Below are 22082 nucleotides of genomic sequence, written 5' to 3'. Positions count from 1 at the left end.
GAAAACATCCTTGCTTTGTTAACCTGACAGTTCACTGTAGGTGTTGACACAACCCTCCATCTTGGAGAAGCTTAATGTCAACAAATCAGTGTGTTTGGAGTAGCCCTGTCAATGCGATTTACATTAACTTGTCTAACAAGAAATAAAAACAACAATCACCCATCAAAGACAAAAGGCTTTTTCAGTCATTCTTTTAAAAGTATTATGCTGGAAATGTTAATTTTTTAGGCCATGGCCTTTTACTTGCTGAAAACCAGAAACCACCTTTTTTTTTTTTGTTTCTAAAATACTTTTTTTTTTCTCTTAAAAAAAAAAGAAAGTATTTTCTTTTAAAGGAGGCCTGAGCATCCCACGTTAATGAGCTCAGCAGCAGCAGTAACCAACTCTCCCTGGGTAACACAGGAAGAGGGCAGCCTTGAAGCCAAATGTTAATTACGCTTTGATTTCCACCAGCATGTTATTTGCTTTGAGACATTTTGGGCACTTTGCGGAGCATTTTCGAGTTGTGGCTCTAAACCACCATGAAAATTTCATGCAGCAGTGGTATGCACCAAAACCCCGTTAACTTCGCCATGAACTTTTCCTCCCTCACCGGCACACGCTGTACCCACCCGCGAGCCCTTCACAGTCAGGGGCTCGGAGTCCTAAAACAAAGCTACAAAAACCAAATCGATTACAGGGGTTCCTAATATCAGGCGGTTTCCACCATCTCCCACATCGTCTACTCTGAGGCTCTAAAGGAAAAATCAGGGATTGCAATTCCTGCTTGAACACTAGAGAAAGTGGAGACTTTTTTATGCCTCTCCACAAGCCAGGACTAGCTTTGGTCTGGGTTATTTTTCCTGCTTGAGCAGAGGGATTGGATCAGATGACCAAGATGATCAGAGAAGTAGAAGGGGTAGAAGCCCCATGCCTGGCACCATTGCAGGTCACGTTGGCCCTTGGGGCTCTGAGCAACCTGCTCCAGTTGCAGATGTCCCTGCTCCCTGCAGGGGGTTGGACTGGGTGAGCTTTAAAAGTTCCTTCCAACCCAAATTATTCTATGATTCTATGGTCTCCAGTGGTCCCTTTCAACCTTCACCATTCTGGGATTCCCCCCAATAAATACAGGAAAAATTCAGCCTCATGTACCCAAAAAGGGAGACACAAAACCTAATGCCAGAATCTTGGCTCAGAGTCACCTTTGAGCTCGCTCAGCATCTCTGTTCCTCTTCACTCCCTCCCTGAAACATTGACTCAAGTCAACCGGACCCTTCAAGGCCATTTGATCTGCCTTGCGGCGAGCTGGAGCCTTGACCCCAGGAAGGTTTCCTGCAAATGAGCAGCTCCATCCGAGACAATGGGATTAGTCATACCCATCATGTTAAGGAGCCGCCTGCATTTTTGCAGGCTCAGGGCTTTTGGCTCTGTTCTATTACAGGACAGTGCGTTTTGTTGGTGTAATTTTAGCACAGTAACCACCAACATGCCTGGACTGAGTTTCTTTGATCAGCGGGTGAAGTTTTTTCTTGCTGTAATTACTGTCGTGACAAAAGGCAGGTGAGTAGCTCAGCTCCTGCTACTTACTCATCTCCTGAGACTGCCACTCTTCTTCTAGAAACTGCTGCAAGTTCCAACACCAGGAGAATGCTTTTCCCTTCTTAAAACTGTGCAAATTCAACATGAAGGGACCAGATGGTCAGCTCTGGAAAACAGTGGCATTTCCAAACCAAAAGGACACGAGAACAGGAAGGGACAGTGTTGCATGGAGTTCGTGGACGCCAGTTAAAGCTGAGGTTGGATGGGGCTTTGAGCACCCTGGCATAGTGGAAGGTGTCCCTGCCCATGGCAGGTGGGTTGGAGCTACATGATCTTTAAGGTCCCTTCCAAACCAAACCATTCTGTGATTCTATCAATAAGAAGATGCTCCAAGGATGTTTCATCCAAAGACACCCCTCCAAGAATGGTGCAGTCACTTGCTTTTCTTTGTGGGCTACTGGCCATGCGAAAATCCTCTGTTTTATAGCTGGACCAAGCAGGAAACTCATTTCAAACAGGGCAGCAACTCCTCTTAGATCGTAACACTACAGTGCTAATGATTTGGGCTGGATTTGGACCAACAGTATAGAAACAGCTGTACCTTGCCACTAGCAATTCTGCAATACCCTCTTCTAGTTGTAATTCACCCTTTCTGGAGATAGTTCCTTTCCCTCTCAAGCCCCTCTCACTCTCTCCTTTCACAAATTAAGCTCATGCCACATTTTTGGTGCTTTCACAAACATCTCCATCATTTTCCTGTATCGCTTTTAGACAGATGTGGGCTTCTACACACCTTATCTCCTACATTTCACTTAGCAAAGTGCAAAATTTGCAATGTGTTTCTAAATAAGCCACTGCAAAAGGCCCTTGAACTCTACAAGAACGAACCAGCAGAGGCACCGAAGGAGCTTGGTGTTTTTAGATGTACCTGACTTGCTCTCACTCACCACCCTGCAAGGGAACGTGGGGACCTGTCAGCAGTGTTCATAACACTCCTCTAACGGAAGGAACTCCAATATATATATAAAAAAACCCCAGACCTACATCTCCATTGACCAGTGCTATAGCTTCACAAGCCAGACTGCAGCACCTGATTTTGCCTCCCTTCTTTCAGGAGGCTGCTGGGAGGATCAGTGCTGTGTGATGCTTTGAAGATAAGGTGCTGCACGGCAAATGCAAACAGCCTTCTCCTCAGCTGGGTCCTTTCTAATCCAGGTCTGCAAGAGAAAAGGCTGCTTTGAACTGTCTTGGTCCTTTTTAGACCAATTAGCTGCTGCCCCAGTCTCCAAAACAATTTTGACTCACTCAAAAGGGAAAAATTAATATTTAAGGAAGATAAATTACTCCAGATCCATCTCATAAATTATTGTGGACACCTCTCCCCACCCTCATCTCTCCTGCTAGTCATGCTTCATGCTCTGGTGCAGAGACCAATCTCCCTGTCAAATCCCATTACTCGCTTATGTTAAGTACTCCCACTATGATTTGTGGAAGTGGTCTCTAGGTGATAAACCATCCTTGTGCCATCACATCTCCTTTTTTTAAGAAGAAATCCAGCAGCTGAGGAACCCAGCTATCTCCAAGCACCTCCCAAGGGCACCTAACCCATGCCTGCTTGCATGGCCACCAGCCATGCTGCTCAGGAGGAGACATCTTGCTAATAAACCTGGTCTAAAGAAGATGGATGAAAGCCCTTCCAACCTCTCTGAACAGGAGGCAACATTTTATTTAGCAGTTTGCCCCAGTGACAACAGACCTAGGAAAGCACCTTCTCCTCAACAACACCTCCACGTACAGAGAACAAGGAAAGGCACTTCCCCTCCTCCTTTGGTGGCTTCTCAATCCACACCAAAGCAGTCTTTATTCCGTCCTGCTACCATAGAAGACCAAAGACATGAGCCATCCAGAAGCTTTGGGGCTGTAAAACCTCCAAAAATGGCTCTGGAGGTCTTGAACGTCTTTCGGGCAGAACAATAAACAAGCAGAATGGAGTGAAAGAAACTGCTGTTGTACATTAGTCCTTTTTTTCCTGTTCATATCCAAGCTCTTGAAACACCCAGCATGGGCCCATGTTCTCCAATCCTGGGCACCCAGGAACAACAAATAAGTAACAGTCCAGGAAAGAAGAAAGATCTGAGATTGCTTTTAGGAGAAATCCAGCATTCAGTGAATTTGCTATTTCAAAATACCTGCTGTCTGAAGATACTCTTAAGTACATATCCATATAGCTCAGAATGAGTCCTATTTAAAGGAAAAAAAAGCTGTTTGAGCAAAACTGAAACTCCCTGGTGATTAGATTTTTCCTACTCAACGGGACAATACTCAGCCAACTGCAAAAACCAACATAAAATACATTTTTTGATCACAATAACAGCATAAACACAGGCATATTTTAGACAGCAGAGAAAAGAAACATATGCTGCCTTCCCGCAGAGCAGTATTTTGACGTGAGGCATCCAGTGACGTGTCAAACATTTGGAAATGTATCTGCAGCTCAAATAATAGACACTCTTATACTGGGATCTCTTGAAAACTATCTTGAATGTCCATTAAGTTGAAAGTCGACATATCTAAAATAAAGGTGGATAATGAATTACGGTCCAGCTTCTACATGGGGGACTGTGATATCTCCCCTGTTCATTAATCAGCTGACTTGCAAATAAATACTTGAGGAGACTCTTGCTGAAGCCCAACTTCTAAAACAACTTGCTTTAAAAATAGGTTTGTTATTCCACAATACTTGACAGCCCAAGGCCCCAGTTCCATCACACTCCATAAAGCTCGAGCAACCTTTAGTTTCAACAGCACCACTGAACGCCCGAGCGCTTCCCAGACCCAAAGCAAAAGCAGATCGGTGGAGGCGGCTTACCGGGAGGTGAGTGAACACAGCAAACGTGCTGCGTAGAAAGCCAATGAGATCTACAAGGTAGTCGCTGGCCTTGCTGCCTGGCTCCATGGCCATCCAGTCATAGTCTGCCAGCTGCAAGAACTGGTCTATCTTCTGGTTCAGGTTAGTGTAAATCTCCTCCTCCGCAGCATGGCGGGCATCCTGTGAAACAAGACCGTGTTACATGGGGTGGAGTCTCACAAGTAACAGGACACGAGGTTGACCCTACCTTTAGCCTTACAGGAAGCTCAAGACAAAGCACCCGTCAGCAACTACATGGCTGCTACAGCCTCAGGTTAGCTCAGACTGGTGTGACATGTGCCACCAGGTCAGTGATAGGCAAGATGAAGTTGGTGTCTGCCTCTGATGCCACCTGGGGACTGGGAAGACAAATCTAGCACAGGATGGAATAGAGTGAGATGGAAGAGGAACATCCCACATGGAAAAAGGTTTGAGACCCACCAAACTGTGTGCAAGCACGGGGTGCAGGAGGGCCACAGAGGAGCCTCCCTGTCAGGAGAACAGTAGGAAAACTCACCCTCAGGCCAGATAGGTAGATGATTCCAGAAGGGACCACAAACGGCTTTCCCTAGGGACACAGGGCCTAAGTCTCCTGCTAAGTTATCCCAAGAGCAAGCCTAACCTAATCAGTTCCTTGCTGCTGCTCGAGTCCTTGGCGATGTTCCCATCTCCTGCTCTCCAGCCATGGGGCATATTCAGACATCCCACAGCTGACCCAATTAAGGCCTTAGGAGTTCATATAAAGTATCTGGGTGGAAACTCCTGGGGTTTGACTTAAAGATTTAAAGACTGGGGAGTTTAGCAGTTTCTGCCAGCCATGATTTCTAGGGAATAATGCAAAAAAAGAATGCAAAGGTACAGAAATACAAGTTCTGAAAATCTATTCTCCTCTTGGGTGAAAGAGGAGAGCTTGTGTTCATGGCCAGACATGTGTAACATTGTACAGTGCTCAAATGGCAAAATGAAAATTCATTTAAAAAGAAGAAAAAAAAAATCAGGCTTTTGTTGAAAAGCTGCTTAATCTGTTAGATAATAAGTGCTGCAGTCACAGCCTGTAAATAAGAGCCACAAAAGCTCACGACCTCAACAGATGTAACACTCTGAAGGACAAACCCAAAAGCTTGTCTGATGGCATCAGCTTCCCAGGATATGACAAAATTACCTTTCGGCTCAGCTTAGCTCCCCACATCCCCACATGTGCTTGGAAAGCAGATACTCTCCAACCAAACCTCAACAGCAACTCCCCGGAGGTGGGTCTACCAGTCTTCTCACCTTGAAGGTTGTGGTCCCGTAGAGTTTCGTAGTGTGGACAGTTTCTGGAAGTACATTAGTGATATTGGTTATGAATTCTTCTAGGAACTTGCAGGATTTCTCCAAATGGGTCGTATTTATAATAATCTGTACAAGCTGCAAAGGCAAAAAAGGTTTTCAGCCATCATGCTCCTGAAGCCAGGGATGTGCCGGGTTAATTGTTGCCAATTCATTAGAACTTCCAGCATGAAAAGCTGACACTGTGCAAACTAAGCTTTGCTACATGCTCAAAGGCTCTCCTCCTTGAACAACATCAAAAACTTAAATAAAAGATAATTTTGGGGGGAAAAGCATTTCCCATGACAGCCACTAATACCACAAAAGATGATTTTTTTTTAATGCCTTTCCTACATTCAGCTGTCAGTCAGCGCTCATTTCAGTGCAGCTCAAATACAACAGGCTTACAAAAAAACCCGCCATGTCAAATCCCGAGTATTCGGTCTGCTAATGAACCCTAAATAACCCGCGTCTTGAGTGACACTGAACAACATCAGACCAAGGCATTTAACAAAGAAATCACAAGGTTTTACTTTTCTGAGGGTGGTGTGGCTGAACAGCAGGTCTCACCCTGCTATCTTTTCGGTTATCATACCCCCCATTATCTGCAGTTTTCTTAACACCATCTTCTCGGCTGCCTTCACGTGGAACTATTTTGGGACATTAAAGGCAACCAGAGAGTAAAAATCTCGGCTGAAGTCAATCAACTCAAACATTTACAATCCAGAGCAAAACAATCCAGGCTTCCACTTTAGAATCACTGACTTGGAAGCATCATTACTCCTTAAGCAGATACCATTTTTCTGAGCAGATTGTCACAAGTATTTTCAAGGTGCAACAGAAGCTACAACAAAACCTTCCCAAGTAACGTCTGGCTCAGGTATCATGTCAAAGCGGCTCCCCTATAGACAAGAAGGCACGGGCACACCCTGGACTGATATCATTTAATTGCTGGAGTATGGCGTGGCAGCCTGCGGTCACCTCCTCTACAGAAGTGGTTTTGAAACACCCACAGATCTTCTGAATGAGGTGGATTAATCAACCATTTGAGAGTTGCAGGCGTAGAAATGCTGAAGTGATGTGACAAAGATTATGGTGCCCAACTCTTGCTAGTGCCAGTTGACACGAGAAAGGGCAACAGTCACAGTTTGGGAACTTTGGCTTAGATATTAGGAAGGTAGCACAGAACTGGAACAGGGTGTCTTGAGAAGCTGTGGGACCTCTGTTTTGGAGAAACTAAAAGTTGTGCAGAGAAAGCCACGGTTGACATGATTCAAGTGAGCAATGATCCCACTTCCAGTCAGGCTAGATACCTCCAGAGGACCTTTCCAGCAAACACGTCTTTGATTTCAGTCAGGATCTTGTTTCTAAGAAATCAAATTATGATCTATTGGAACCCTTCTTGTTTTGTACTTGGTTTGTGTAATGTATCACACAGGTAACTAGGAGGGTTCTCATTTTGGGATTCCTTGGATTAATCTTGTTCTTGATTTTTGCCTTCAAACAAGCACTTATTTGCATTTCCCCATGTCAGATAGCACTGACATCATGATTGTGATGTATTTTCCTACAGTTTCAAGTTAATTAAATATTAGATACTTCCAACTGTGTGAAATTCCTCCTACACCCTCCTCTAATCATCACAACTTACTGGTCCAGATCGATTATCAAGCTCAAAGGCCTTGATTGCTTTGATTCTCTTCCACCACTTGTTATGAGCTTTCCTGCTCCCTCTCCGGCTCTTTCACGTTCTCATCCTCTTTTGAATTCAGAGGGGTAAGACCTTCTCTGTTGCCCTAAGACCAACTTGTTGGGGTATTCAAAGAAAAAACAGAAGCATCTTTTCCTCCTCTTTTGTTGAGGGATCTCAGGGTTATTCCAAACACCAGGATTATTTGCACCAGACTTGGTAACAAATCTCAACATCCACTGCTAAGATGCAGCCCCTCAAAAAACAGCAATGAAAAATAAATTAAAGAGGACAGCTGACCAGAAAGGTTGATACACAGCCTTGTATTACCTTGTCCGCTGCTTGGAAGATGATACTGGAGAGCCCAGCACTGCACGGTGTTGCTTTGTGCAAAAATTAAATCTGGCAAGTTATAGTTACCCAAGGTACTTGAAACATCTTTTGCAATTACTCTTGACACCAGGACTTGCCTGGGGCTCTTCAAGGTGCCCTCTAATTCCTGTGTTCCATGCAGTCACATCAAAGTTTTTTCTTAAGAGGGAAGGATTTGAGAAACTCAGGAGAAAAATGCCACATTTCCATTTGGACAAACAGGCCAATGGTTACATGAAGAAAAGAGGCAGGAGAGGATGAAAACATTCAGAATAGTTTTTCTTCAACCAAATTAGAACAAAAAATGATGGTAGAGATAACCCCAGGAGAGTTGTGCCTTGGTAAGTGGTAAGGAACAAGAGGGTGAAAACATGTGAAGAGATTCAGAGATGAACACCAGTCTCTGGATACACCACACCTCCAGAAGGCCACAAAGAAACCACTCTCAGCCCAAACATAGGTGTCACCTTCACTCCACACGGAAGATGCCAAGGAACATCTACACCATCTGAACTGGGCAAAGGCAACTGAGGGGACTGTAGCACTGGGTTTGCCTCTTCTACACTCAGTCACACTGTGGGAATATGTGAAACAGCAGCCAAAAAGTTCATTTGGGGGATGCATAGTGCAGGAGTGGTGTTGCATTCCTCTTTGTGCAGCCAGCCTTGAGAGGAGCAGGAGAGAAGAGGAATTTGCCCCCAGCGAGCAGAGAGATTCCTGACTTTGAGATAAAGGGCGGAGGAAGCATCTAAACTCTCCAAAACTCACCTCCACGGGGTATTTACAGCGTCCAAAGAACAGGACACATTTCTACAGTACGGTCAGTTAAACAATGGCAGCTGCATCAATATCTCCTCATTTAATAACAGCACACAGAGGTCCTGCTAAGGTACCCAAACTGCCCTCGGTACCACACACATTCCCAAACTTGCACGAGACTTCTGAGAAATTCGCCTTTGTGCACCAAAAATATCAACAGCAAAAAATTATAGAGTTTATACTGTAGCAATGTGCTGAAACCCCCTCAAACATCACCTAGAGATGGGGACCACTCCATATCCTCTCCTAGCTCCCACTAGCTCTTCTCCATCCCTCTTACCTGCTGCTTTAATTCAGACACATAATGCTCTGCAAATTCAGAAGAGGGGCAATTCTAACAGCAACGGCAAAAAAGCTTCCTGTTTCCTGCGGTACTGAGTGCTTCTTCGTACAGCAACACTGGGTGGTTCCATTATTGTTTTACAATCTCCTATTTTATAATAATGTTCCAAACCAGCATCTCTAAAGGTGCTATAAGGAGCTCCAAGAGACCAAACCCCCTTCTGTCACCCTGCCCTGGAAATGGACCCCTTCGAAGCCATGTCCTACCTCCGTCAGCCCTACATTTTTCCTCTTGATGACATTCTGTAAACAGTTGCTCAGCGTTCGGGTCAGCAGCAGATTTGTAGATTTTCTAATCATATCGTCAACTTCGGTGGAGCTGCAAAGTAGAATTTAAAGTGAGGTTTGAAAACTGCTCTGTGAAAAGGAAATCCCCTGGAACCCTCATCTGTCAGACTCCTTTCCAACCTTCTGCCTCATGTACGATCATCTATGCACCACTTACAGATGCAGACATACTAATAACACAGGAAAATACCAACAATTTAGGCCTTTTTCTGCCTGAATCGGTAAGGAAGGGGGACTAACACATGCTATAACTCCATCCCTGAGCCTCTTCTCTGAGAGGAGCTGCTCCAGTTCAGGTAAGAGCTGCCCGCAGCATCAGCACTAACCCGTGCAGTCAAGCCACCACCCTGCACACGATGTTGGAGCTCAGTACGCAACAAGAAAGGGATCAAAGACCTGCAATGGGGGATGGGGAGGTGGGGAATCAACCCCCCAAAATACCTCTCCAACCTTCCCATAGCTTTTTCTTCAACTATATCAGACTGGAAGCTCTTGTGACTTTTGCCAGCTGGCTGTAAGTGGAGCATTCCTGATGTTTGGGGGTCTGGCTTTCTGCTCTGAAGCATCTCTCCAACATGCACCCAGTGAGGTGAAAACTCTCCTTTCTGAAGGAGGTTGTGGAAATCCATCCCAGCCCAGACTCCTTTGATCTGTTGTTGGCCCTGCATTAGCCCTGACACCACGGGGCTTTACCTCTGGCATCACAGTGACAGGCAGCTGAGGGCAAAGAAAATTTCCAACTGGAAGGCTGAGAAGAGTTAATAACTTTAAGGTTCCCAGTAAATCAAGCCAGTGACCTTTTGCTCCTTATCCTGTTTTACCTGACAAATAGCCCACATTACAAAGCAGGGATGGTCACAAGAAGCAAAAGCAAACCTTGCAGTTACCCCACCGCTGGCATGTCAGGTGGTAGATGTTGGGGTGCTGCTGCTGGGGTACCTGCTGGGGCAGGGATGGGCACTGCCAGCCCTTGTCCATCTCACAGCTCCCAAACTTCCAGAAGTCTTCCAAAACTCCAAAAACTTCCAAAACTCCCAAACAAAGAATCACAGAACAGTGTGCGCTGGAAGGGATCTTAAAGATCATCTAGTTCCAGCCAGCCGTGGGCAGAGACGCCTTCCCCCAGATCAGGCTGCTCAAAGCCCTGTCCAACTTGGCCTTGAACCCTGCCAGGGATGGGGCATCCACAGCTTCTCTGGGTGACCTGGGACAGGGTCTCACCACCCTCACAGGGAAGAATTTCTTCCTTACATTTAATTTAAATCCACCCTCTTTCAGTTTAAAGCCATCACCCCTCGTCCTTTCATTACATGCCTTTGGAAAAGCCCCTCCCCAGCTTTCCTGTAGCTCCTTTCAGCACTGAAAGGCCGCACTAAGGTCTCCCCAGAGCCTTCTCTGCTCCAGGCTGAACAAACCCAACTCTCTCAGCCTGTCCTCATAGGCGAGGTGCTCCAGCCTTCTAACCACCTTCATGGTCTCCTCCGGAAAGACGCCAGGGAACATCTACACCATCTATACTGGGCAAAAGCAGCTGAGAGGACTGTTGCGCTCTGTTAGTCTTTCCTACACTTGATTTCTGCGCCTATTTAATGTTAGAGCAGAGGCACTGACTCAAGCCCTGGCCCATCAGTGCCTGATGCTTGGGAAAGAAAGACTGAGTCTTCTCTAACAGCAACCCTGTGGCCACAGCAGGCTCGTGGACTCACTCAGCCATCATTATCAGTTCATTTGATTTCTAAAGTTATTCAGGACCTTTCCTGTGCGGCTGCCTGAGCATTGCATCCCAACAATTCCCTGGAGAAGTGCCGAATATTGCTCTCTGCTCACATCTCCGAGCAAAGTTACACTCGTATTTCCGTGAGACTGAGAAAGCCGTGTCTTGCTGCAGCTTTCCCAAGGAAGAGCCCAGCTGCACAACTCCCCGTACGCCCAGCGGCTGCTCACCACGCTGCACTCCCCAACAGGTTTCTCTAATATTTCCTTTTCCCTGATGTTTAGAAGTCTGCTTTCCTGAGCTACAGCCTGCCAAGGGTTGACCACTGTCTCCTTCCCAGCTGGACACCGGCAGAGCAGGGCCAGCAGCTCGGCAGGACCTAACTCCTGATTATATAAATTCGATGTCATCAGCCAAAGTCTTAGTGCGGGTCTCCTCTAGATCATCACCGCTGATCCCTGTGAGTTTATTTCCCTCCTGCTGAGCAGGGAGGTGCATTCCATGCCAATGACGATCAGGGCCAGTCCACTTCGCATGCCAGATGGACCCGTGGGTTCCTTCTTGCAGGGTTTTGATGTGTGGTCTAAGTTGATGCATTGAGGTTTTTTAAAAGTGTGGAACAGAAATAAAAATATGGGGGGAGAAGAATTAATTTTCCTGGTCTTTATACTACGGGTAGGGCTCTCAAATAAGGTTTTACTTAAACAAAAAAACCCACCAAACCCCACCACGCACACATACCCCCAAGCCCAGGAAGAACCAGATTGTCCCCAGTGTCCTCCACCAGACAATAGCATGGTTAAATATAGCAAGTACAATAAAATCTAACCCTGTGATGCTCTACAGATGGTAAAGATGACACCCAAGGAGATTTAAAGCAAAGGGCTGGTACAAAGGGACCCCGTGACACTGGGGGCAGCTGCCTGCTGTTGCCAGAGCAGTGTGGGAACTGAGGAAGAGGGCTGGGGGGCAAAAAGAGCTGGACCCATGCTCAGAAGGGTAAAGAAAAAATTATGCAGGGAGCAAACAATACACAAAGCACTCGTGCAAGCACTGTGGCTCTTTCAGAGTTTTCCCTGGGAAAAGCTGAAGTGGAATATACAGGGAGTGACAAAGCCTGTCCCCAAGGCTGGTGGAGGGACAGACCAGCCAAGGTTGGAAGTGGAGTCGGTGGCTGGAGCTTCCAGCATTGACTGGAACAGTGAAAACACAGATGAAGAACACGGGGGTTGGACACGATGTCAGCTTTTCTCACTAGACCAACCCAGCAATCAAGTAGGTTGTGCTGGAAAAGCTTGATCCTTTTTAACTCAAACATCAACCTGTCATCAGAACATCAAAATTAAACAAGCCAGTTACCGTCTGGCTGCATGTACGCCCCGAGACAGTCATGCACTTGGCAGGAGCTCCCGGGATGCTGCTGGCCTCTGCCCGATGCTACTGCCAGCGCTGACGGCATGAGGTTGCTGTATCATCAAACACTCTGCAAATCGAGGGTTTGCTTCAATTGCTCACTTCAGCTGCAGGAACATCTCAACCATTATAAGCCTTCAGGGCATAAACTAGTGCTTAATAACACTGCTTAGTACTTCCATGCTGCTTTTACGTCTTCACGGCACTTTAACTGAGATTTCTCTTCATACAAGCACCATTTCCAAAGGCTTCCTACTCTCATTTTGTTTGTTGGCTGCATAAGCTAGAATGGGGGGTCAAGCAGCCTGGTAACTGTGGTTGGGTTCCACCAGAGCAGAAGGATCAGTGACATCCCCCATGAGGTCCAAAACCTTGCGATACCTCAAACCTCCTTTGGTTCAACAGAAGAGGTAAGTGACGGTGGCAACAGGGGTGATGGGTGTCAGCCACTGCCTTGCCCAGCACCCTCCAGCTAAAATGATGAACCAAGCTCACACCAACAGCCCAGACCCAGTGCCTGGACCAGCAGGGCCAGTTAGCAAAGAATAATGGTATCAGTCAGTTTGATGATGCCATCTCTTGACTGTGAAGTAGAGGTTGTCTTGGTTCCATGGATAGGCCGGATCTCTATTCTCCATGCACAAGAAGAAAACAAAACCCCCAAATGAACAATATTGCTCGTGTGGGCTGGTCACTACGTATGTCTGATGTCAATTTGATCTATCGGGTTCCAATTGGTAGAAGCTGGTAGTGGGGAGGTCATTACTCAGCCTGCACATTCAGTCGACAACCACAGACCACTTGTAACCCCAAAGCAGCAATATGAGCTATCAGAGAAGCCGTATTTCTCTCCACTCTCCTGATGCTGACTTCCAAAGGTCCTACTTGAGTCACTTATTCAAGCCTCTGATTCATTTTTTCATTTTATTTTGAATAACTTTATGTACTTAAATTATTTTCAGCACTTTAAAAATTGTATCCTGAATTCTTTCAGGATAACATCCACTGGACTGACTACGTGACTAACGTCGCTGTCCTTGAACAGGCAGAGGTCACCAGTATTGAGGCCACGTTGCTGAAAACGCAGCTGCACTGGGCAGGGCACATCTCCAGGATGGCGGATCACCACCTCCCTAAGATTGTGTTCTACGGTGAACTCGCCACCGGCTGCCGCAAGAGAAGAGCTCCAAAGAGGAGATATAAGGACTCCCTGGAACAACACCTCAGCCTTGGCCATACTGACCACCATCAGTGGTCCACCCTGGCCTCCAATCAGGAGATTTGGAGACACACCATACATAACACTGCTGTCTCCTTTGAGAGCACGCGTAGAATCAGTCTCGAGAAGAAGAGACAGCGGAGAAAGAACCATGCCTCGACTATACCACCCAAGGAGACCTTCCGCTGTGCTCTTTGCAACTGGACTTGCCTATCCCGCATTGCCCTTTTTAGCCATCAGCGCGCTTGCAGTAAGCGTGGGTAATGCCCTTCCCAAATCTTCGTCCGCGAAGCCAAGCCATGATGATGCTTTGTTTGAAAAAAAAAGCCAAAGTGAAACCATCAAAGTCCTGGTAGATTAGAGCTGACATCTCATCCTTCCACCCACTGTTTTCCAAAGATATTCCCTATCTTTCAAATGGGAAATTCCACTGGCAGCGGCGGAAGTCTTCCAGCAAGTGGATATTTTTGAAGACATCTCCTTGATGAACCTGTTTTTTAACAAAAGCAGAACAACTGAAAATATAAATGAGGTTTTCTTTCCCCTAATAAATTTAATAGAGCCAAACAAAAAAAAAATTGCAACCCCTATAAATCCACACTGAGCTCCAAATTGTCTTCAAACGCTTGGAGAGCAAAATAACTTTCACGAGCGTATCAACATAAAGGAGAACACCACCGTCCAACAAATACAAGGAGCTAGTTCAAAAAAATAATTAGAAAAAAAAGAGACAAGCTACATTTTCTGCCACAGGCTCTGTTCCTCAGGAAAAGACCGCGGAGTATTTAAGCGAACTGTCTGGGTTAATGACAGCTGATGTCCCGTATCCCATAGCAGTAGTCATGACCTTCAGGCCTCCCGTGACTGACGGGCTGACCCCAATCACTCCAGGGTGCGAGGTAAATGACAACCAAAGAAGAAAAAGAAAGAGAAGAGAAAGAAAACTTGCTGCCGGCTTTGTAGCCAAGCTTCCTAATAAAACCTAATTCAAGCTGTCAGGGTGAAATGAAGAAAGTGTCAACAGGGGTTTTCAGAGAAATATTCCAAATGTTTGGCTCGAAAAGCCAAGAGCTGGGCTCCCTTCCCCCAGCCCAACACCGCTCCTCAAAAAGGGCTGGAAAATCCAATGTCGAAAGGAATTTTAATAATGTGTCCTGGAGGACCCCTGAGGAGGGACCCAAGGGGACACTTTTCTTCCCTTCTCTGACAAACTCAATCATTTCTGTAATGGTGAAGAGCACAAAACTCATGAGGGAAGTGCCAATGGAGGGGTTGGCGAAACCAGCATCCGTGTGAAATAGGACCGTTCTGTCGGCTTTAGAAACCGAGATGTTTAATGGTGACCTACAGGTTAAGAGACCTGGGAGCCTCCAAAGAGAACAACCTGCCACCAGCAAAAGGTTGAGATTAAAAGGGAAGGGGATGAGAAATGTCCTGTGTTTCCACACCAGCCAATGAGCTACCACATCCTCTGGCAGAAGATGGAGAAAAAGTGCCTCTCCAAATTACTGTCCCTCACACGAAGAGAAGTAAAACCCTGAAGAGCCTTGTATAGTCACTGAAACATCTCATGAGTGACCAAAGCACTGCCCCAAACTGGGGCAATGTCCAGTATCGAGGACACAAAGCTGCCAAGGGGGGTGAAACCACCCCCCACAGTCCAACCTCCCACTAGCACAGTGGTGCAAACAGAAGGGAAAAAGGATCCCGCCTTCCTGTAAATATCTTGTCACTCATTTATATACCTCTACCCAGCTGAAGGCATTGCTGGGTGTAAAAAGAAACCAGCAACCACGGTTTCTGGCAAATATAGTTGTTTTCCAATCACACACACACGTACATGTGGGCAAAACCAGCATCAAGGCACCTTGGGCTGGAGAAGGGAGGGTAAACACATGGAAAATTTGGGAGGCTTTAAAAAAAATATCTGATTGTTTGTATATAAACTCTCAGGGGAAACAAGAAAAACAAAAACCCGAAACCAGCAGCCGAAACCCATTAACACACAGGGCAAATCAAAACTTCAAGAGTTTTCCTGACAACGCACTCCTTGAGGAACAGTCCAAGGAGGCCATGTGGAGGTTGTAGATGTTATGCCAGGCACTGGCCCGATGACATCACTATCTTTCTCAAGACAACCAGATTCATCTATTTAGTACAACTGACCCAGAAACACAGCCTCTCACCTCTATACAGCTCGCAAAGGTCCTGGACTGTTTCCCTGAACAGAATCAGAGCCATTTTGGTTGGAAAAGACCTTTAAGATCGACAAGTCCCAGCATTCCATCCCAGCACTGCCAGGTCCCCACTGACCCCTGGCCCTCAGCACCACCTCCACACGGCTGATCAACCCCTCCAGGGATGGGGACTCCACCACTGCCCTGGGCAGACAGCGACAGCCCTGCACAACCTCAGTGGGGAACCAAGAAATGGTTCCTCAGGGACAACCTCAGCCTCCCCTGCAACAACTGGAGGCCGGTTCCTCTTGTCCTGTTGCTTGTTCCTGGTGAGAACAGACTGACCCCCACCTCGCTCCAGCCTCCTGTCAGGGAGTTGTGGAGAGCCAGAAGATCTCCTCTGAGCCTCCTTTTCTCCAGGCTCAACCCCTCCAGGTCCCTTAGCTGCTCCTCAGTGCACCTGTGCTCCAGACCCTGCTCCAGCTCCATTGCTCTTCTCTGGACACGCTCCAGCCCCTCGATGTCCTCCTTGGATGGAGAGGCCAAAAACTGAGTCCAGGATTCGAGGTGTGGCCTCCCCAGTGCCCAGTACAGAAATATATGAGCTAGCTATTCTTGAACACTTGGCCAGTCCTTGTCCATGAAGGATGCCACCACTCCAAGGAGACACCAGCCACCTCCAGCCTGGACAGGGTATATCCAAGCAATCAAGCAAGAGAATTCATATTTTAAACCTGTTGAGATCTTCCAGTGCAGACAAAACCTCCATATTACGACCATTAGCACAGTCATCCCCTACCTCAGATGCAGATCTTCCGAGAACTTCAGGCAGGCATAGATGAATTCCTTAATCTGATTGTAAACTTTAGGCACAAACTCAGAGAAGGGAAACTTCTTTGGAAATGGTTGCTGTAAAATACAGGAGAGAATTCAAGTCAAAGAGCAGATATTTAACAGGGGTGAAGACTGACTTCCAGAAACATGTTCTAGGCAGTCAGATGAATTCTAGTATTCAGCTGAAAGTCCAGCCATGAAACAACACACCAGCATTTATTGTATATTATATAAACATTTCAGCCAAGTGAAAGACCAGATAATCACTTACAAATGGCACACGGGTGCATAAGGGATTTGAAGTCCGAAACAGGCTGGAAGAAATCTTGTAGCTAGGAGAGAGCAGGCAGCACCACAGGCCCCTCAGTCCCTCTCCCACCTCCCCAGTTCCTATGAAAAGACCCTGTTGGGAGAACTCAGTGACTTTTATCTCCCACCATGCACAAGGTGTTTTGCTTGGCCACCTCCCACAGCTGCTGCCCAAGGTGAGTCCTTGCTTAGAACGCCAAAAGCCAAGAGGAAATACATATCCTACACCAAATTCTCCCAACCCAGAGCGCACACATGGCTGAGAGGTGCAGAGCCTGAGAGGAAGCTGGACCCCCACAATATAGTTCTGGGGGACGGACACAGACTTTCTGCAATCTAAACACTTGACTTGGATCAAAAACCCCTCCCAGTCCTAATTAAGCTCACCAGGCTTGGAGCTCACTGGATGCCAGATGTGGAGCAGAAGGCCAAGCAGGCTTTTAAGGGACACTGGTGAGTGTTTGTCAGTTTGGCTACATGTAGGTTTTGCAAGCGCACACTTCTACAAAAGCCAAGATACATCGCTCTGTTAGGCTTTTTTGTTGTTGTTGTTAAATACGAGATTAAAACAAACAAAGGTCAACAACACGGTTCATAAAACGGGAACAAAATACCAGTGGAAGCATATTTCTAGTCGTTCGTTTAACTGCAAGGACTGTTCAGCTGTGATGGTACACCATGATCTGAAAACAACCCCGATGAGGTATGGCTGTACGCTCTTTCCTCACCCACACCAGAAGAAATGCATCACATGCGAAGTACATTTACTCTTTTCCCTCATTCTGTTTTATGTTGTTGTTTATTTGCTGCAGGGTTTTAAGTTTGGGTTGGTTTATTTGACTCGCTGTTCTCAATGCCGCTAACAAGGGTGCAGGGGTTTTCCTGCCCCAGCAGACACGCTGTGCCACCTGCCCCGTTTCAAAATTACCTTTTCCAGTTCTGCATCCTGGAATGGGAACTGTCCAACTATTTTCTTATAAACTTCTTCATTTGTCACTGGGATGGGACTGTAGTTATCTGAATCAAGTATGTTTCTTGAAAGAAGGAAAGAAAAGAACGGTTAGAAAAACAGCTCTGCAGATTCACTGCTTGGTTTGGAAGTTCTATGTGCCAGTCTAAAGTGTCATTCCATGGGCTTAAACTTGTCCGCATGTTTGTGTCTGTTAAAATCATCTTTGCAGCCAGACTCAAAGATCTCTCCCAGCTTCCTGCCTTCAGCCTGCGTAAAGCCACAAGAGCTTAATGGTGCTTTTAGTCCAGGCTGGAGCTTCAGCAGCTGCCCCTGGCAAAGCCAGGTGAGCTTCAGTCCTGCCTGACTCGAGAAAGATGGATGCTGAGCTACCAGGGTAGTGACAATACTCCAGCAGCTCTTCCCAACGCTCCATAGTCTGAGACATCTTAGTTTTCCTGGGATGTCCTGGAGGACCATCACAGGATGAGTTGGTGGATCCAGAGCACAGGATGGGACCCCACAGGGATAGGTCACCAGTGTCTCGAGACACGTGTGGCTCAGTGCTGGAGCAATGGCACAGTAACGCTGCTGCAACACCATCTATCGATAGTCAGTGTGAGCTCCATAATGAAACCATAACCTTATCCCTCTGCGACATAAAACCTCTGCTCTACACCAATTTATCTCACCACATACAGCATAAGAAGGACATGGACCTGTTGGAGCAGGTCAAGGAGGCTGTGAAAATGAGCAGAGGGCTGGAACCCCTCTGCTGTGAGGACAGGGGAGAGAGTTGGGGTGTTCAGCCTGGAGAAGGCTCCGGAGAGACCTTAGTGCGGCCTTTCAGTGCTGAAAGGGGGCTACAAGAAAGACAGGGAGGGACATTTTCCAAGGGCAAGTTGTGATAGGCCAAGGGGTGATGGTTTAAACTGAAAGAGGGTGCATTTAGATGGGATGTAAGGAAGAAATTCTTCCCTGTGAGGGTGGTGAGACACTGGCCCAGGCTGCCCAGAGAAGCTGTGGATGCCCCATCCCTGGCAGTGATCAAGGCCAGTTCAGATGGGTATTTGAGCAACTTGCTCTAGTGGAAAGTGCTCCTGCCCATGGTAGGGGGTTGGACTAGATAATCTTTAAAGTCCCTTCCAACCCAAACGATTCTGTTACTGTGTGATTCTCACAACTATATTTAAACCGGCTCTCCCTGGTCCAAGGAGAGCCCAGGCTGAAAGCTTCCTGTTGCCCAAAATATAAACATGAGCTTGCTGCTCCTCAAAAGATTTTACTGATGGGCCAGAACTACTCCGTAAGGTACATCTCGTAAGTTTGCTTAAAAAGCTTCTTACCTGAAAACTCCTGACCATTTCTTCAGCAGGGTTTCACTATACTGGTCTTGGATCTCCAACAGCATGTCAAAGAGCTGGTTCACTGGGAAGCCGTATCCCTGCAGCAGAGTAAGGGAAGAGAGCAACTTCAGGTACAAAAAGGTCATCAACAGGCAGCTGAAGATTATTTTCTCTGCTAAATAGGGAGTACATGGGTAAATTCTTTCCTACCTCCACCACAGAGGTGTACAGAACTGTGGAGGTGGTGGCATCAAGGGCTATTAAAGGCTGGGCATGGTTAGGGGGCACAAGGGCTTGGTAAGGTGGCCAAGGCTTGGTCCTGGCCCAAAGGCTGGCCACCCCACATACAGAATGAACCTGTCTATCCATCAGACACCACAATTCATGAGCAACTCCACCAAAAAAGAATCTGGGCCACCACTGCAAGCCCACATCAGCCCTTTAACCCTGGTGACAGACACCATCTGCGAGCAGCACAACCACTGAGTGAGATAAAGAGCAGTCACCGACAGTGGCATACCTGAAGTGTATCTGCGAAGAGGACAATGAGGTTCTTCAAGTCTAACACCAGGCTCGGGTCTGAGCAGTAGGACTGCAAAGAAGGGGAGGCATTAAAAACATGGTTTTCACTGCAGCACGCGGGAAAAACATTACCCTCAGCCCTCCTGCGTTATCACTTCAGCAGTAATAAATATGTAGACTCACTGTCCGGTCTTACGATCACCAGCTTTATCCTGCAGCTCTTGCCCTAACGCTCTACAGGGCAAGGGGAGACACGCTGATAAGGGTATCTACCCTTGTAACACACTGCTCTTAAGGCTCTCCATGATGAATAAGGATTTGGGTTGCTCTAGAGATACCTGAAGTGTCTCTAAGATTAGCCAGGAGCTGCTGGGGAAGCGAGAGGAGACGAAGCCAATCAGCACGCTGTCATACCAAGACGACAGCAGCGCCTCTCATTTAATATTTAGTGTGTTGTGTCTGACAGTAATGAAGCATCGCAGCGAGGCAACCCCAAGCCCCGAGCAAAGGCTGTGCCGTCGCGCGGTTCAGGCTGAGGAAAAACATGCTGCACATCTGTATTTCAGCAACATTAATGGCCAGAGCTCCAATACGAGTATTTCTTGCTGGTCAGGACACTGCTCAAAACCCCAAAGACACAACTCAGTGTAGTGACAGTGCTGATCATCCCCCCAGAGCCATCCCACCATACCCACAGGCTTCCCGTGCTCTCTGGACACAGGAGACAACCACCTATGCTGAAATATGTGAAGTTTCAGACAAACTGTTACCAAATATAGAATCAGTGATCATAAGCTGAAAAGAGAAACAGATTTAAAGCTCACTGGAAACTCAAGGAGGAATGACCCCATTAATCAATGAGAAAGACTGGGAGAGACACATTTTCCATTTCATTGTCCAAAAGAGAAGGTCAGAAAGAAAGATAATGTCCTCAAGCTATGAGAAATAATGAAAGATGTGTCTGTCTGCAGCAAGGAAGGAAATCCAGGGGTAAGTTAAGCTTAGGATGAAGAAGTGAGGCAGCCTCACCAAGGTGAAAGCCCTCCGTCAAGTCTCACCAGCAGTATGAGATGGATGGCACTGGTCTATATGGGAGCTGCAGGCTGAGCAGCGCTTAGAGGTAACAGTGATGACCACAACACTAGTGTTGAGAAATCACGTAAGATTTTGTGATTACCGAAAAAAACCCTGGCAGACATGTCACGCCTTAAGGCTGGCATCACTTAAAAGAACATCTCATGGAAACAAAGCTGGTAAAACTGAAAAACATCGGCTCTGTACCTGGCTCACTCTCACGGCTTTCACTTAGCAAAAAACCCCACTTGAAAAGAAAATAACCACAGGTTTACAACATAGCAGGGTGTACATCTTGGTGTTTACTCCTTTTCATAACAGAAGCTGAAGTGGAAGGAGGCAGCTTTCCAGTCAACACAACCGCCATGATGGACGGAGCCAGAGCACCCCTGTGGTTCCTCATCCCAACAAGCTCCAGGTCCATCACCTAGATTGTTCTCATCTGCACAGATAAAGCCAGGCAGCTGTTCAGCAACACTGCCTGTGGGCGACCACGCTAAGCTAAAGTCAGGGGCATATAAATGTAAAACCCACTGTGGATGGGAGGAATCGAATCCCAGAACAACAGAACGCTTAGGTTGGAAAAGACATTTCAGATCATCGAGTCCAACCGCTCCCCCAGCACTGCCAGGTCCCCAACTGACCCCTGGCCCTCAGCACCACCTCCACAAGGCTGATCAACCCCTCCAGGGATGGGGACTCCACCACTGCCCTGGGCAGACAGCGACAGCCCTGCACAACCCCAGCGGGGAACCAAGAAATGGTTCCTCAGGGACAACCTCAACCTCCCCTGCAACAACTGAAGGCCAGTTCCTCTCATTCTGTCACTTTTTCCTGGGGAGAAGGGACCGACCCCCACCTCGCTCCAGCCTCCTGTCAGGGAGTTGTGGAGAGCCACAAGGTCTCCCCTGAGCCTCCTTTTCTCCAGGCTCAACCCCCCCAGGTCCCTCAGCTGCTCCTCAGGGCACTTGTGCTCCAGACCCTGCTCCAGCTCCACTGCCCTTCTCTGGACACCCTCCAGCCACTCAATGTCCTTCGTGGAGTGAGGGGCCAAAACTGAACCCAGGATTCAAGATGCAGCCTCACCAGTGCCCAGTATAGGGGGACAATCCTGCCCTGGTGCTGCTGGCCACACCAGTGCTGGTACAAGCCAGCTTCACTTCTTGGACAATGCAATTGCAGGGTTTTCTGGAGCTGTTAGTTTACCCAGGATGTCTCATCCAAACCCATATTTTAGCAGAACTGGTTTGCTCACAGCACTGCAAGTATTTCACAGAACA

General features: G+C 47.1%; 1 protein-coding gene across 1 annotated transcript in view; it reads right to left on the bottom strand.

The window, feature by feature from the left end:
• Positions 1-22082, bottom strand: part of LOC104493256 (exocyst complex component 6B) — a gene marked incomplete at both ends in the record, with an annotated part of 26606 nt that overhangs the window by 1192 nt on the left and 3332 nt on the right. The window contains 7 exons of the mRNA XM_010135909.1: positions 4388-4567; positions 5699-5833; positions 9165-9276; positions 16568-16677; positions 17840-17945; positions 19207-19304; positions 19727-19798. Of these exons, the coding sequence (XP_010134211.1) occupies positions 4388-4567; positions 5699-5833; positions 9165-9276; positions 16568-16677; positions 17840-17945; positions 19207-19304; positions 19727-19798 (813 nt within the window). The remainder of the gene's footprint in view (positions 1-4387; positions 4568-5698; positions 5834-9164; positions 9277-16567; positions 16678-17839; positions 17946-19206; positions 19305-19726; positions 19799-22082) is intronic.

Source organism: Buceros rhinoceros, unplaced genomic scaffold (genome assembly GCF_000710305.1).
Source record: "Buceros rhinoceros silvestris isolate BGI_N320 unplaced genomic scaffold, ASM71030v1 scaffold2130, whole genome shotgun sequence".
NCBI lineage: Eukaryota > Metazoa > Chordata > Aves > Bucerotiformes > Bucerotidae > Buceros > Buceros rhinoceros.
This window is presented reverse-complemented; position numbering and strand designations above follow the sequence as displayed.